Consider the following 13,729-nt stretch of genomic DNA (forward strand, 5'->3'; position numbering starts at 1 on the left):
AGGACATGAGAGACGGCCTGGACCCCGCGACGGAGATGGAACCCCGGAGAGCCAGAGAGCGTCTTGCTTGTTTGTTTGTGGCGGGCCGTGTACAGGAGATGGGTAAGACGGCCGGGCCTGGCTGGGGTCTCACCTCAGAAGGCAGTTCCGGGAGGCTGGATTGCCACGAGAGGATGAGCCTATTCCCAGTTCATGAGACGCATGGGTGCATGCATGTGCGGAATGGATGCACACAGCACATGCATGGCCAAGGATGCTGTACTGAGTAATGCCACTCCAGATCCTCCCGTCTGGAGGCTGTACGGTGTAAGTGAGCTAAATTTGGACCCCAGGCTGCGGCATGTGCTGACGGAACAAGCCATTCAATTTCGCACATTCCCTCGACATAACATGTACGACGTTGCCGTGGCTGTGCGTCGACAGGTCGTCGAATGATGGCTCCGATGGCCGAGCGCGGATGAATGAGGGTTGGTTGTTTGGTTCATGTTGGTTAACGACGCCGTCTGGGGGTCCTCCCTCTCCCATCTCCCAACACCAAGACCACGCACAGGCGTAATCGTCGACGCCGGATTCGCCGTCGACGCTCTCGAGCTCGGGAACCCGAGTGATGAGCAAGGCCGGCTGCCACAAACGCTGCTGCCGAGTATGTAACGAGCTCGACAGCCATCCAGGTCGGTAGTTGCAGAACCGCTTGCCACTCCTGTCACGAAACACTCACAAACACCAACGAGTACGGTCGCATCGGGTCCGTCGAGACGGGCGAGGTCCAACAATGGCAAGCTGCGTAAAATAAGAGTTATGTATTGACTATCCCAATATCCCAAAAAGTGACCCTCCGAAAAGAATAGCAGAGTCCAGCCTGCGAGAAGGGCATCCTGCGCCCTTGAATAGTAACTTGCAGTCGCTTAAGCATCGCCGGCTGCTCCGGGGTTGGCAAAGGCCTGGATTGGCCCGTCTGCATCGTTCCTCATAGCTGGCTGATTGAGAGGCACCACCGCCGCCTCGTTTTGTCGCTTCTGCAGGCCATCAACAACGGTGCGATCTATCACTCGTGTCAGCTGTGGAAAGCATTTCGTTGGGGCGTCTGCCTTCAAATACCAATGGAGGCGGCCATGGCGACGGTGCAGAGAGCGAAGAGAGAGATGACGGAGAACTGCATGGTGACAGCTTTGTTGGCTTGAGTTAGGTCTCGGACTGAAGCACAAAAGTAATTAAAGATGGATAGTGCGATCAACGCAGCGAGGACAGTAAACAATAATGGAACGACTTGAATTGTGTTGGAAGAAGGAGCATGTCAAAAGGGCGCCGGTCCGTCGCCCTTATAATGGAGGCGGCATCACGCCAATGAACCGTTGCCCGCGACCTGCCCCTGCGCCACTAGCACCTGGTAAGTTGAGACCAGGCGGGTTTGGACGAGGGCCGCCCATGAAGGCGGCCTCTTTCTGGAGAGCATGACGGCTGGAAGCCATCTTGAAACACATCCGAGCGTCGCAGGCTCCGAATGGCGTCAATCGAGACGATTGCAGTCACAGGCTCGCCGCTGCGTCTATTCATAGACAAGGCGGGACAGGGGCGGGGCGCAGGGGTCCTGCGACAGCCTAGGCTGAACCTCCTCGTCTTGGAGTCTGTTGTCGACGCCATCCTGACTGACTTGGTGGTCTCGGGTCTCGGGTCTGACTGGCTCGTTGGTCTCGGAATGACTGGGCTTGTTCTTGAAACGGGTGGAAAGAAGAGACGGGCAGAGACGGGCGTCGCGACGGCCAGGAAGAACAAAAATGCGATTGATCCGATGGTGCCGCTGACACATCCCATCTAGTATTCGTCTGCTGTACAGTACCTACAGTACAGTGCAGTACAGCACAGTACAGTACCGTGCCGTAATTACGTACGTACCTCGCACCCCACTCACTCACTCACTCACTGCCACTCCCCGGCGTCGCTCTCACGCCTTGCTCAGCCTCCTCCTCTCCTCTTTATTAGTCCCAGGCAGCGCGGCACCAGCACATCGTCTCTGGCGCCAGCAGAGCAGCCAAACCAGTAACGCGTCACAGGCTCTGGAATACCCTATCTATCATCAGGTGGGGCGGCTGGATGTATGCGCCTCAGCAAGCCGCCGCCCGTCAAACCACCAAATCGACCGACTCGTTTGTTCCGCCCCCCGTTCCCCCCTTTCTTCCGCACTGCTGCCGCTGCCTGCTCGCCTCCAGGTGTACGCTTGTGAGATTTCCGTGACCCCTGCCTCGCGTCCCTAAAGAGGAGCCCGTCAGCATGGCCTCCGCCGAGCACTGTCTCCTATGCTTTGAGGCCCTCGAGGCCCACCTCGAAGACCGCAAGTGCCTCTCCTGGGACGCCATTCAAGCCTCGTGGGCCTCCTACTCCAGCCCCATAACGGGCCTCACCACGCTCAAGGACCCCGCCTTGCGCCGAGTCGCCGATGCCTCTCCCTCGTCGGCTTCGTCGGCTTCCTCGTCGGCTTTCTCGTCGTCGTCGGCATCGCCCGCCCTGGCTTCCACGCCCGCAACGTCCACCTCGTCTCTGCCCCTGGGCCCGACCGCCGCGCCGCTCTTTGTCACGTGGAACACCGTCGAGGACGGCGACACGGCTCTGCGCGGTTGCATCGGCACCTTCGAGGCCCAGCCGCTGTCCAAGGGCATTCCCGACTACGCCATCACCTCGGCCGTGCATGACTCGCGCTTCCCGCCCATCACAAAGGCCGAGCTGCCGCAACTGCAGGCTGCCGTCACCCTGCTGACCGACTTTGAGGAGGTCGACGATGCCCACGACTGGGAGATTGGCCTGCACGGCATCCGCCTCTCCTTTAGCGACCGCGGCCGGCGCTACGGCTCGACGTACCTGCCCGACGTGGCTTCGGAGCAGGGCTGGACCAAGGACGAGGCTCTCTTCAGCCTCATCCGCAAGGCGGGCTGGGTTGGCTCTCGAGGCCGCTGGATGGACCTTGACCTCAGGGTGACGCGCTACCAGGGCAAGAAGTGCAGCATGGACTACCCGGAATACAAGCAATGGAAGGACTGGATGAAGGCGAGCAAGCAGTGATGTCGGGCGCTTGCCTAGCATCCATCTGCCTCTCATGCTCCCTTCTCTTATCGTTTCATAAGACCGCGAGGAATTGTTCCCAGGTGAAGATGGCGTCGCCTGCACTCGATGGATACAGCGATACGCCGACACAGCCCTACCAAGCGCAGTAACAACTGATTTCGCACAGATACCTTTCCACTGAATACATCCGAATACATATAAGCTTTGCCTGGCGGCTGGCGCTCTTGGGATCTGTTTGTGGAAGAAACGAGGGCACGGGGCATGTCATTTTGCATCACGAGCGAAGCATATCAATCGGCCATCTGTGCATGATGCAAATCTCGCCCATGTCCAGTCAAGTAGTCATTGCTCGTCGATCCTTCGGTTTTGTTACATGCAAACGTTTCCCCATTCTCGGCCCACGTCATATCCCGCCAAGCCTGCCCCCGCTGTTTTCCAAGAACCTGTCTGGGGCTATTCATGCCGTGCGCCGTGGTCCGTAACGGGAAAACCCCATGGTATCTGTCGCACAAGATGAAAAGGAAGAAAAAAACCCATGCCAACCCGAGTCAAGGGAACGGCCGGGAACGGTAAACATGTACAAGACGAAAGAAAGCAACCCTCGGGCACGTCACCAACACCGGAGCTTCCGCCAGAAGCCACCCTGGCCGCGGCCGACGCGGTCGCCATGCAGGTTGGGCCCTCGCAGGCCAGGGGCTCGCTTCTCGCTCTCGCCGCCCTCGGGGGGCAGCGGGGTGAGAGGCTTGGTCATGCCGCGGGCGTTGAGGTGGGCAGAGTCGAGGGCGCCGGTCTCGGCGAGGCGCCTGCGCTCGACGACGCGGCGGACGATGAGGGCAAACGTCTCCTCAATGTTGACCTCGAGCCGGGCGCTCGTCTCCATGAAGCCGCAGCCGCGACGACGGGCCCAGTCGAGGCCGACGGCGGCGGGGACCTGCCTGCTCTCCTGCAGGTCGCACTTGTTGCCGGCGACAATCTTGACGGGGGGCACGGTCCTGGCGGCGCCGGCGGCGAGGGCCGGGTCGAGGCCGGCGCGGCGGGCGCGGTCGGCGTTGTCGAAGCGCGTCTCGGCCTCCATGTCGATGAGGTCGTCAAAGTACTGCAGGGCGTCGAGCGAGGGCCGCGAGGTGATGTCGTAGACGAGCAGGAAGGCGTCGGCGCCGAGGTTGGAGGCGGCCCACATGCCGCGATACTCCTCCTGGCCGGCCGTGTCGGTGAGGGCGAGGTGGTAGGTGGTGCCGTCGATGCGGCGCGTCACGCTGTACGAGTCCTCGATGGTCGGGTCGTATTCGGACGTCCATTGCGAGCGCACAAGGCGCAGCGTCACCGACGACTTGCCGCAGCCGCCGTCGCCGCAGATGGTGATGGAGATGGGCACGGCCGCCTGCTGCTGCGGCGGCGGCACGGCCATGACGTGGGGAAGGGGAGGGGGGGGGGGGGGACCGGAGGCTGGGCGCGTGAGGCTTATTGGCGAGAAAAGAAGCCCCGGGTCCGGGAGGCGGCGGTGTCTCGGCGCCGGACGATGGTCTAGTCTCCGGAGGAACGGCGCAAAGGAGAGAAGAAGAGGCGGCTTGGAATTTTTTGATTTTTATTTCTTCTGTTCCGCAAACGACTAACACGAAGGTTTTGCGCCGGAATGGGTCCTGCTCCGTCTCGAGATGGGGCGCGGTGCTTTTGATGTATTAATAAAGCGAGATAGATGTTCTTGGTTCCTCGACGGCGGGTGTCGCGCAGGGCAGGGTCCCTCTTGTTCTCTGGAAGTGAGTGGGGGGTTTATGCGTGTGTGTGTGTGTGTGTGTGTGTGTGTGTGTGTGCGCGCGCGCGCGTGCGTGGCGCAGGCAGGCCAGGCAGGACGAGGGCTGTGTCGTGGGAGAGCTCGTTTGGCGGCGGATGACGGGATGATGTGCGCGGCGAAACGTGCAGCTGATCCGGGGTGAGGAGAAGGGGGACGGATGATATGGCGAGGAGGGGGTTGCGCTGGGGCCGGTCGGTTTCAAGAGCAAAACAAGTAATAGTAATGAGCTTGCGTGATGGATGGGATGATGGGATTCCCCAGTGGCAGGGAGGGGGAGGATGCGAGAAGGAGGGGAGAAGAATAGAAAGACCGGGGAAAAGTAGAGGCAAAGCAAAGGAATAGTGCTTGCTGCTGCCGTTGTTGCTGTCGTCCGGGTGTCGACGAGAAGAGGGACCGACGGTTTATAAAGCTGACGGCGGCTCCTTGCAAACCAACCAACCGAGAGGGGGCCGAATGGTATTTATTGATTACAGCAAACAGAGACGTCGAGCGGCGATGGGCTGCTCACGACGAGCGTCAGTGGGTACCGTCATGCCACTTTAATCTGTCTCCCAGTCTCTTTCCATCTCGTCTCTGTTCCTTGTCAAGCGGAACTTGGCGACGGGGAGAAGGCGTACAGTACAGAGTAGAGAGTACAGACGGGCAAGAAAACAAGGAAAGATGGAGTACCTGCTCACGTATCCATCTCGTTGCTGCTTTGCTTGGGCCCGAGGGAGAAAGAAGCTCTCAAGAAGGGGGCACGCTCAACAAGGGACACGCTCAGCAAGGGACACGTAAATGCGTGCGGCGATGGTGAGGGAGGAAGAACAAGAGCAAAAGCAGGTGTCGTGTCACTATTTGAAGCACACGAGAGAGTTCTGGTCTCTTTTGCTGCTCGCCCTGCATGAAGGCGGTGGGCGGGCGAGAGGGGGTGAGCCAACAAGTGCCGGCGATGGGTTCAGGCCCGCGCCGGACTACCTTGGGGGTACCGTATAGCTCACGGGGCGACGACTACTAAACCGGGCACTCGGCAAGCGCCAGCTTATCCCGCTGTCTTGTACTGTATGTATGTCGATGCGGATGCATGCAACGCACCCAGCTCGACGGCTCATGGGCTGCATCTAATCACAGCCCGTCCACGGTAAGGCGCTGTAGACTCTTCAGACGCCCCAAAAGCCAAAAGACAAAAGACAAAAGACGATAGGACCCCTCCATCCCGTTCCATGTCTGTCTGTGCTTCACCCCAAAAAGGGCCACGAGGGGGAGGGGAGAGGGGTTCGTGCGAGCCCGTCTAGTATGCGTACGGTATGGATGCATGCATGCCCAGCAAATGACGGTGTCCGTGCCATGGAGCAGGCAGGAGAGGCGCCTCGTTCGTCCCGACCTGGGAAGCGCACGTCCGCTGCATGAGCACGGACGCTCTCCCGGCTGACGACCGACGAAGGTGATGATGATGATTGATGATGATGATTGATGGTGATGATTGATGGTGGTGGTGCCTTCCGTCTATGTACGTAGCAGATGCCGACTCCTCTTTCGACAGCAGAAACCTAACTTACTAACTAGCCGTAGCAAAGCATCGCGGCCAAGGCCAAAAGGACCAACTTGCATCTTCCGGGCCCCCGGGCCACCATCCGGACTTGCCCCGGCGTCTTGCGCGCTCCGGCGCATGCTCCCCCCTGCCGGGCCGCGTCAACGTGGGTGGCCAAAAAAACCGTCGTCCCGCTCCGCTGGAACATTCCCCGGTTTCAAGTTTCGTCGCGCCTTGTCGTTTCGGCAGCCCCCGTTGTTCCCCTGGTACTCGGATACGCGCGTAAAGAGGTAAGGAGAGCGTGCCACTGGGAAGAATACTTGCCCATGTGCTGGGACAGCCGCCAATTACAAAGTACATGCCTCCCCCAGTTGCGCCTTTTTCTTGGCCTTTTTGCTGTGGCCCTTTTGCTGTGGATAGCCATGGCCAAGAAGCCGCCGCTTGCACTCATGTCTCGTCATGACTCGGCAAAGACTCGGAGCACAAAAGGTGCCGTGGTTTAAGGAAAAGCATAACCAACTCGTGTTAGCGGCTTTATCATTGAGCGCTTTTCTCCCCCTGTCCCTTTGCCCAAGGCTCCGCGTCTCCCGGATTGGTCATCCTTTCCATTCTCTCTCTTTTCCAGCACCGTTAAATTCTTGGATGCGTCGATAAGGCTTCGTCTGAGTCGAGTCTTCACTCCTTCTCTTGTGTCCAAGAAGAAAACGTTGACCGGGAGCGTTTGCATGTGTACATGGTGCTGAGAGTGCAGTGCAACATCCATCCAGCCCGTGTCACCGCCGCCTACCCTGCACCAATGACCATCTCCACCCCCAACCGACGTGGGAGCAACGGGGACGACGACGCCGCAAGCCCGGGGCTGCACCGGGCGGCTGAACTGGACGATGTAGGTTCTCTGCCCCGTCTACTTATAAGTTACATGCATGTACGTGTGTACATGTGTGTGTACGCGTCTGACCCTTGCAGCTGCTCGGCGCCCTTCGACAGCTCATCGTTCCCTACGTTCGCTCGGCCGACGACGCCGCTGCTCATCGGGCAACTGGCACGCTTCCCCACGACGCCGAGGGCCGCCCGCAAAATGTCCTTGTGCGTCTCTGCCCGCCAGACGACCTTGCCGCCAAGCTCGGCCTGACCCTGCCCGACCAAGGCCAGGGCAAGGACGGCCTGCTCGACGTCGTCCGCAGTGTCCTCGAGCACAGCGTCAACACCTGGGACCAGGGCTTCCTGGACAAGCTGTATTCGAGCAACACGCCCGTAGGTTCGTCGTTGCATCGACCATCGCGCCGCCATGCTCACTGCAACGTCAGGTCGGCGTCATTTCCGATGTGGTCCTGTCCGTCCTGAATACAAACGTGAGACCTGTCTCGGCCCAATCGGATCTCTTCCACGCACCTCGCTGACCAGTCACAAAAGTTGCACGTCTACCAGGTCTCGCCGGCACTGACCATCGTCGAAAAGGCAACGGCCCGCGCCCTCGCCCGCCGCTTTGGCTTCACCGGCCCCCTGGCCGGCGGCGTGACGTGCCAAGGCGGCAGCTCTTCCAACCTGACCTCTCTCGTCATCGCCCGGAACACGCTGTACCCCGACTGCAAGTCCGCCGGGACCACCAAGTATGACTTTGTCGTCTTCACCAGCGCCCATGGCCACTACTCGGTCGAGAAGAGCGCCATGATCTGCGGCCTGGGGTCCTCGGGCGTCTGCAAAGTCCCCGTCGACGAGGCTGGCAACATGAGGCCAGACAAGCTCCGAGAGCTTGCGTTGCGAGCAAAGGACCAGGGCAAGACGCCACTCTACGTCAACGCCACTGCCGGATCCACCGTCAGGGGCTCCTTTGACCCCTTTGAGGAAATCTCGGCCATCTGCAAGGAGCTGGGCATGTGGATGCACATTGATGCCAGCTGGGGAGGCCCCGTCGTCTTCTCCGCCCACCAGAGGCACAAGCTGCACGGCTCTCACCTGGCCGACTCGCTGACCATCAACCCGCACAAGATGATCAACGTTCCGACGACTTGCTCCTTCCTCCTCGGCCCGGACATGCGAATCTTCAACCGGGCCAACAGCACCGACGCCGGCTATCTCTTCCACGGAAACGCCGACCACGACACCTGGGACCTGGCCGACCTGACGCTGCAGTGTGGCCGGCGCGGCGACAGCCTCAAGCTTGCCCTGGCCTGGATGTATTACGGCGCCGACGGCTTCGAGCGGCAGATCGACCACGCCTTTGACATGGCGTCGCGCCTGTACAGGCTGGTCAAGGAGACGGGCAATTTCCACATGCTCTCCATCGGCCCACCGCCGTGCCTGCAGGTTTGCTTCTACCACGCGCCCGGCGGGAGGCTATCGGAAGATGCCGCCAGGAACACGAAGCAGACGCAGAGGATGGTCGAGCGGCTGGTGCACCGGGGGTTCATGGTCGACTATGCCCCCGGGGACAAGGGCAGCTTCCTGCGGGTGGTTGTCAATGTCCAGACGCTTGCGACGACGATCCAAGGCTTGGTGCGAGCCATTGAACAGGTTGCAACGGAAGCAATGTGAGAAGATGTTGAACGAATCTGCCCAGGGCAACGAAAGGACCAAGGTCAAGAGACAATCTGCCCACCGACTTACATCAGGACAAGGGCGAGACAGCACTTTCTGCACCAGCCCTCCGCCCTTGAATCTCAAGGCGATTGGGCAGACATCTGACTTGGCTTTGTGGGTAGAAAAGCACCGGGACTTGAAACTTTGATAGACATATAAAGAACCGTCCATTGCTATGGGAGAGGAAATACGGATACAAGAGCAAGGAAAGGCATTCATTGTAGGCGTCAGCGCTATCTGGCGGAGATAGGGCGGTACTTTAGAACAATAGAATATAATGCGGCTCCACCACTTTTTCTCTCCACACTTCAAGGTACCAGCTATCGAGCGTTCGTACTCACCCGGATCCTCTGATAAGAATACTTATCGCGATCGAGACTTTTTCCCTCTTGCGAGGGCGAGACAGCAACGAACCTTGACTCTCGCGACATCACCTCAAGCCAAAACGTCCTTGAATTTCTCCCCAAGCGGCGAATTGAAGCAACTGGACCATGCCAAAGCCTCGGACGAAGCGAGCCGTCGTGCGAGAAGAGCGCAAGCGCAAGCGCCATGAAGAAAATGTGGCCAGCAGACCCGAGCCGAAGCGCGCGCGCCAATATGAAGAGCCGGCGCACCACGGCGACCCGGGCGAAAAGGAATTCTTCGGCATGCTGGCCGACGAAGAACAAGAGTACTTTCGCAGAGCCGACGAGATGCTCGAGCTCAACGACTTCCCCTCGCCCCAGGACCGCGATGTCTTTGTCGACAGCGTCTACCGCGAGGCCCAGGGCAAGGAGCTCAAGCTGGCCAGCAGCCAGTCTTGCTCGCGCCTCATGGAGAGGCTGATCCAGCTGTCCAAAACGGCCCAGAAGAAGCGCCTGTTTGAAGCCTTTGCCGGCCATTTCTCCTCCCTGGTCCAGCACCGCTTCGCCAGCCACTGCTGCGAGGCCCTGTTCCTGCGGTCTGCCGGCGTCGTCACCCAGGAGCTCGCTGGCTTTGACGGCTTCGTCCTCGATACCAAGGGAAAAGACGTCGAGGAGCAGGAGCCCGAGGCCTCTATGGAGAGCCTGTTTCTGGCCACGCTCGACGAGCTCGAGGGAAGCCTGAGCTTCCTCATCACCGACCGCTTCGCCTCGCACGCCCTGCGCGTCTTGCTGCTCGTCTTGTCCGGCCGGCCCTTGGAGGATGCATCGACAAAGACCCTCGTCAAGAGCCGCAAAAAGGAGCACATCTCGGTCGCCGGCTCGGCTGCTGCTGATGCACAGAACCAAGGTCTCCGCGCCGTGCCCGGTTCTTTCACCATGGCCGTTACCAAGATCATCAACGACACGACCGCCGAGGTCGACGCAACGGGCCTTCGGGTGCTGGCGAAGCATCCGATCGGCAACCCTACGCTGCAGCTGCTCCTGGAACTCGACATGACCCTCAACAAGTCGGACCAAAAGCCGGACCCTGACCGGCCGTCGTTGCTTCAGCAGCTTCTCCCCGGCGCCCCTCAGTCTCTTGCGGACGAGTCCTCAGAGGCATCGGAGTTCATCAACGGCATGGTGTACGACCAGATTGGCTCGCGGCTGGTTGAGACTCTCGCCACTCACTGTCCGGGAAAGATCTTCAAGGCGCTGAACCACAACATTTTCCTCCCCCGCATTCAAGGGTACGTCCGTAACGACATTTCATCGTACCCGGCGATCAAGGTGCTCAACCGGCTGGGCAAGGACGACCTCATCGAGGCGGTTGGCAAGATTGCGCCCACCGTCCCCCAGCTCGTCTCCAAGACGAGGTTCAACGTTTTGAAGACGCTGTTTGAACGATGCGCCGTCCGGGGCGCCTCGGACGAGATCAAGCAGCTCATGAAGGGCTTGAGGGAGGGTTGTGGAAGCCAGGCGGCCGACCTGGTCATGACGCTTTGCTGTTTGGGCAATGAAAAGGAGAAAGCAAAGGACGTTGAGCAGCTCACGCGCAATCAGTATGCCATTCAGTCACACGGCGCACAGCTGTTGACGACTCTGCTCTCTATTCCCGGACCTTCCAAAGGTGTCCACGAAGCCATCCTCGCCCTCCCAAGCGACCTCCTCGTCCGCCTCGCGACCACTTCGATGCCCACCGTCACGCTCTTGACCAGCGCTCTCCACACGCCGTCCGTCAACTCCATCTTTCAAAAATCCATAGTGAGCGCCCTCTCAGCGCACGTCTCGGAACTCGCAGTTTCACAGTTTGGACACAACCTCATCAACGCCATTGCCGAGGTTCCCAGCAAAGGCAAGGATCGCAGCGTGCCGTGCCACATGAAAGAGGCCGTGATGCAGCAGCTTGGGGCTCACGAGGCGGAACTCAGGGACTCTTGGATGGGGCGGAGTGTCTGGCGAACCTGGAAGGGCGACATGTGGAAGACGAGGCGAGGGGACTGGAAAGCATGGGTGAAGGAGACGGATGCCGCGCAAAAGGAGACACAGCCGGTGCGAGCGCGGAGGGAGACCAAAATAGGTGACAAATTGGCCGTGAGGGAGACTGTGAAGAGGGAAAAGACGAAGAGTGCAAGGGAGGGGGATGAGGAGCAGAAGGAGGACAAAAAGACGAAGACGACAGAGCGGGAGGAAGAGGAGCAGCAGCAGCAGGAAGCGAAGGAGGAGGAGAAGCAGAAGAAGAAGAAGAAGAAGGGTGAAGCGGAAGATGAGAAGGTGAAGAAGGAGAGCAAGAAGAAGAAGAAGACGGAGGGGGAGGAGGAGGAGGAGGTGAAGGATGACGAGACAATGAAGAAGAGTAAAAAGAAGAAGACGCCGACGGAGGGGCAGGAAGGTGTTGAGGAGGAGCCGAAGAAAGTCGGCCAACGCAAGGAGAAGAAGAGCAAAAAGGAGAAGAAGGCGAGAGAGTAGAGACGACGTCTCTACAATGATGATACCCGACCAGCTTGCACCGACGCGCATTTGCACTTTGGCACTCCTAAAGGCCCGCCGCCACTCGCTCGACTCTGTCGTCGTCCCGAAATGTCTGCCGTCCACATCTCCAATCGTGTCTCGTGCGGCCGACTGGCGCCAGACAGCTGTCCACAGGCCCTCTGCCCGGCAACCCGGCCAGCTGGTCTGGCCAGGGCTGTTCGAATAGGCCCCTGGCAGCTGGCAGGCCTCATTGTCCATACAGCACGCGCGCGCACGCACACGGCACGAACAGCCGTTGTTTCTACTTCGCCCTCTTCTCTCTCCCTCCTGCTCGTGGCATCCTTCTGCGACTTGCTCACTTTCTCCTTTCCTTTCCACGCTCTGGAAAGCAGCTCCTGGCCAAACCCCCAGGCATCAGCCGCCTTGTTCAGGGCACACGCTTTCTTCTTCTTGTCTTCACTTGTGGGCTTTCCCTGCCGCTGTTGCTTGCGTATTTTTTCCCCTGCCCTGGCTGCCTCGAGCTCGCTGCCTGTCCCTATACCGCTTTCTCTCCTCGCTGGCTTCCCCGTCGTTTTTTGTGGTGTCGTGTCTTGCTCATCGTCAAGCGTGTTAGGACGGTTTCGGCAGCAGAGAAGCCATCGTGAAAGAAGCCGTCCCACGGACGAAAAAGGGGCGAACAGGAAACAAAGCAGCAACACAGCAAAAAGACCAGCGAAACAATCCCAGCAAGAAAGGCTTCTAAAGAGAAAAAGAAGAAAAGGGCGGGAAGCACAATGCCTCGTTCCATGTACGACTGCACCGACGCGCTGCCCGGCACAGCAGCCGCCGAGGCCGCGGCTCGAGCCCGTGCCAGAAGAGCAGGTAGAGAAACACGGCCACCACCCGCCGCCGCAGCGGCCTCCAGGCCCCTTCCTCCCCTCCCATTCCCGCCGTGTCCGAAGTCCAAGAAAGCTGAAGCGGTGGTTTGCCCGGGAACGAACCAAAGGCAACGACCCGCATGCCACGCCGCGCGCGTCGCGCCTCAACCTGCCGTCGCAGGCCAGCCAGGCGCCCACGGCCCGCGAGCTCGGCTCTCCCGGCCGTCCGGCCTTTGCCGCGCTGCCCGCCGCGGGCCAGGCGAGCCAGCAGGGCGCCGCGACCGCGGGTGCTCGTCAGGGCGGATGGGGCGGGGAGGAGGCTCGGGGCCAGGATCAGCAGCATCAGGCCGGCGGCGCAGGAGGCCAGGGCCCGGTGCCGGCCGGTGACGGGCCCGCTCACGGCACCCCGGAGCACGCGTCCGTCTTCACCAACACCCCGCTCGCCGGGGGCGGCGCCTCGGCAGCCACGGCCTACGCCCCCTCGGCCACGGGGGCGGGCGCCGTCGGGGAGGAAGATGCCGAGGGCGACCTGGTCATGCAGGACGCGCCCGACAACGACCGACAGTGAGAGGCAAGGGCGATTTCTCGTGAGGTTGTTTATGCAAATGACGCGGTTTGCGAGTCGGCTGGGGGAGGCGGAGACGTGGAAGGACACTTGAGCTTGCCGCGACCGCGAGCACGACGGTTACGACGCTGGGGAAACGGAAAGGTTCGGTGATATCACGTCCGTCTCTCCACTCACCGTGATACATTGTGCTGACTTGACGCGGAGCAGTCGACATACTGGGGCTGTTGCTATTGGGGGACAACAAGACGCGCCACGGCGACGGCGAATACTTTACTTGGTAGACGAGAAGACAATACACATGCTTGCACCGACTTGGTTTGTACCGCGTCAAATCCCGCGTGACGCACTCGGTCCTCGGCCGGACGCCGTGCATAATCTCAGTTGGGAGAGTCCTCATCGCTTCCATCGCCTCGACGTCGCTGCACCTACCCAAACACATTCAACAGACACCAGTATCAGTTCATACCTTGTACTTTTCCATTTTCCAATCCCAAGCGTCCATTATTTTTG

General features: G+C 60.1%; 6 protein-coding genes across 6 annotated transcripts; 4 read left to right on the plus strand and 2 right to left on the minus strand.

Moving 5' to 3' along the window:
* Nucleotides 1-905: 905 nt before the first annotated feature.
* Nucleotides 906-1,159, minus strand: HRG_03479 (uncharacterized protein; the record flags this gene model as incomplete). Its single annotated transcript, XM_044861950.1, has 2 exons — nucleotides 906-1,042; nucleotides 1,099-1,159. The coding sequence occupies 2 exons, from the start codon at nucleotides 1,157-1,159 to the stop codon at nucleotides 906-908; spliced, it is 198 nt and encodes a 65-aa protein (XP_044722976.1).
* A 1,109-nt stretch (nucleotides 1,160-2,268) lies between these two features.
* On the plus strand, nucleotides 2,269-3,054 carry HRG_03480 (AMMECR1 domain-containing protein; the record flags this gene model as incomplete). The annotated part of the gene is made up of 1 exon (XM_044861951.1): nucleotides 2,269-3,054. One exon carries the CDS (start codon nucleotides 2,269-2,271, stop codon nucleotides 3,052-3,054), a length of 786 nt encoding a protein of 261 aa, XP_044722977.1.
* Nucleotides 3,055-3,667: 613 nt separating this feature from the next.
* On the minus strand, nucleotides 3,668-4,465 carry HRG_03481 (ras family domain-containing protein; the record flags this gene model as incomplete). Its single annotated transcript, XM_044861952.1, has 2 exons — nucleotides 3,668-4,324; nucleotides 4,382-4,465. 2 exons carry the CDS (start codon nucleotides 4,463-4,465, stop codon nucleotides 3,668-3,670), a joined length of 741 nt encoding a protein of 246 aa, XP_044722978.1.
* Nucleotides 4,466-7,155: 2,690 nt separating this feature from the next.
* HRG_03482 (pyridoxal-dependent decarboxylase conserved domain-containing protein) lies at nucleotides 7,156-8,894 on the plus strand (the record flags this gene model as incomplete). Its single annotated transcript, XM_044861953.1, has 4 exons — nucleotides 7,156-7,245; nucleotides 7,326-7,613; nucleotides 7,667-7,711; nucleotides 7,773-8,894. The coding sequence occupies 4 exons, from the start codon at nucleotides 7,156-7,158 to the stop codon at nucleotides 8,892-8,894; spliced, it is 1,545 nt and encodes a 514-aa protein (XP_044722979.1).
* Nucleotides 8,895-9,430: 536 nt separating this feature from the next.
* Nucleotides 9,431-11,791, plus strand: HRG_03483 (nucleolar protein 9; the record flags this gene model as incomplete). Its single annotated transcript, XM_044861954.1, has 1 exon — nucleotides 9,431-11,791. The coding sequence occupies one exon, from the start codon at nucleotides 9,431-9,433 to the stop codon at nucleotides 11,789-11,791; it is 2,361 nt and encodes a 786-aa protein (XP_044722980.1).
* A 788-nt stretch (nucleotides 11,792-12,579) lies between these two features.
* HRG_03484 (uncharacterized protein) lies at nucleotides 12,580-13,219 on the plus strand (the record flags this gene model as incomplete). Its single annotated transcript, XM_044861955.1, has 2 exons — nucleotides 12,580-12,655; nucleotides 12,780-13,219. The coding sequence occupies 2 exons, from the start codon at nucleotides 12,580-12,582 to the stop codon at nucleotides 13,217-13,219; spliced, it is 516 nt and encodes a 171-aa protein (XP_044722981.1).
* Between the last annotated feature and the right edge of the window lie 510 nt (nucleotides 13,220-13,729).

Source organism: Hirsutella rhossiliensis, assembly GCF_020360975.1.
Source record: "Hirsutella rhossiliensis strain HR02 chromosome Unknown scaffold00003, whole genome shotgun sequence".
Classification (NCBI taxonomy): domain Eukaryota; kingdom Fungi; phylum Ascomycota; class Sordariomycetes; order Hypocreales; family Ophiocordycipitaceae; genus Hirsutella; species Hirsutella rhossiliensis.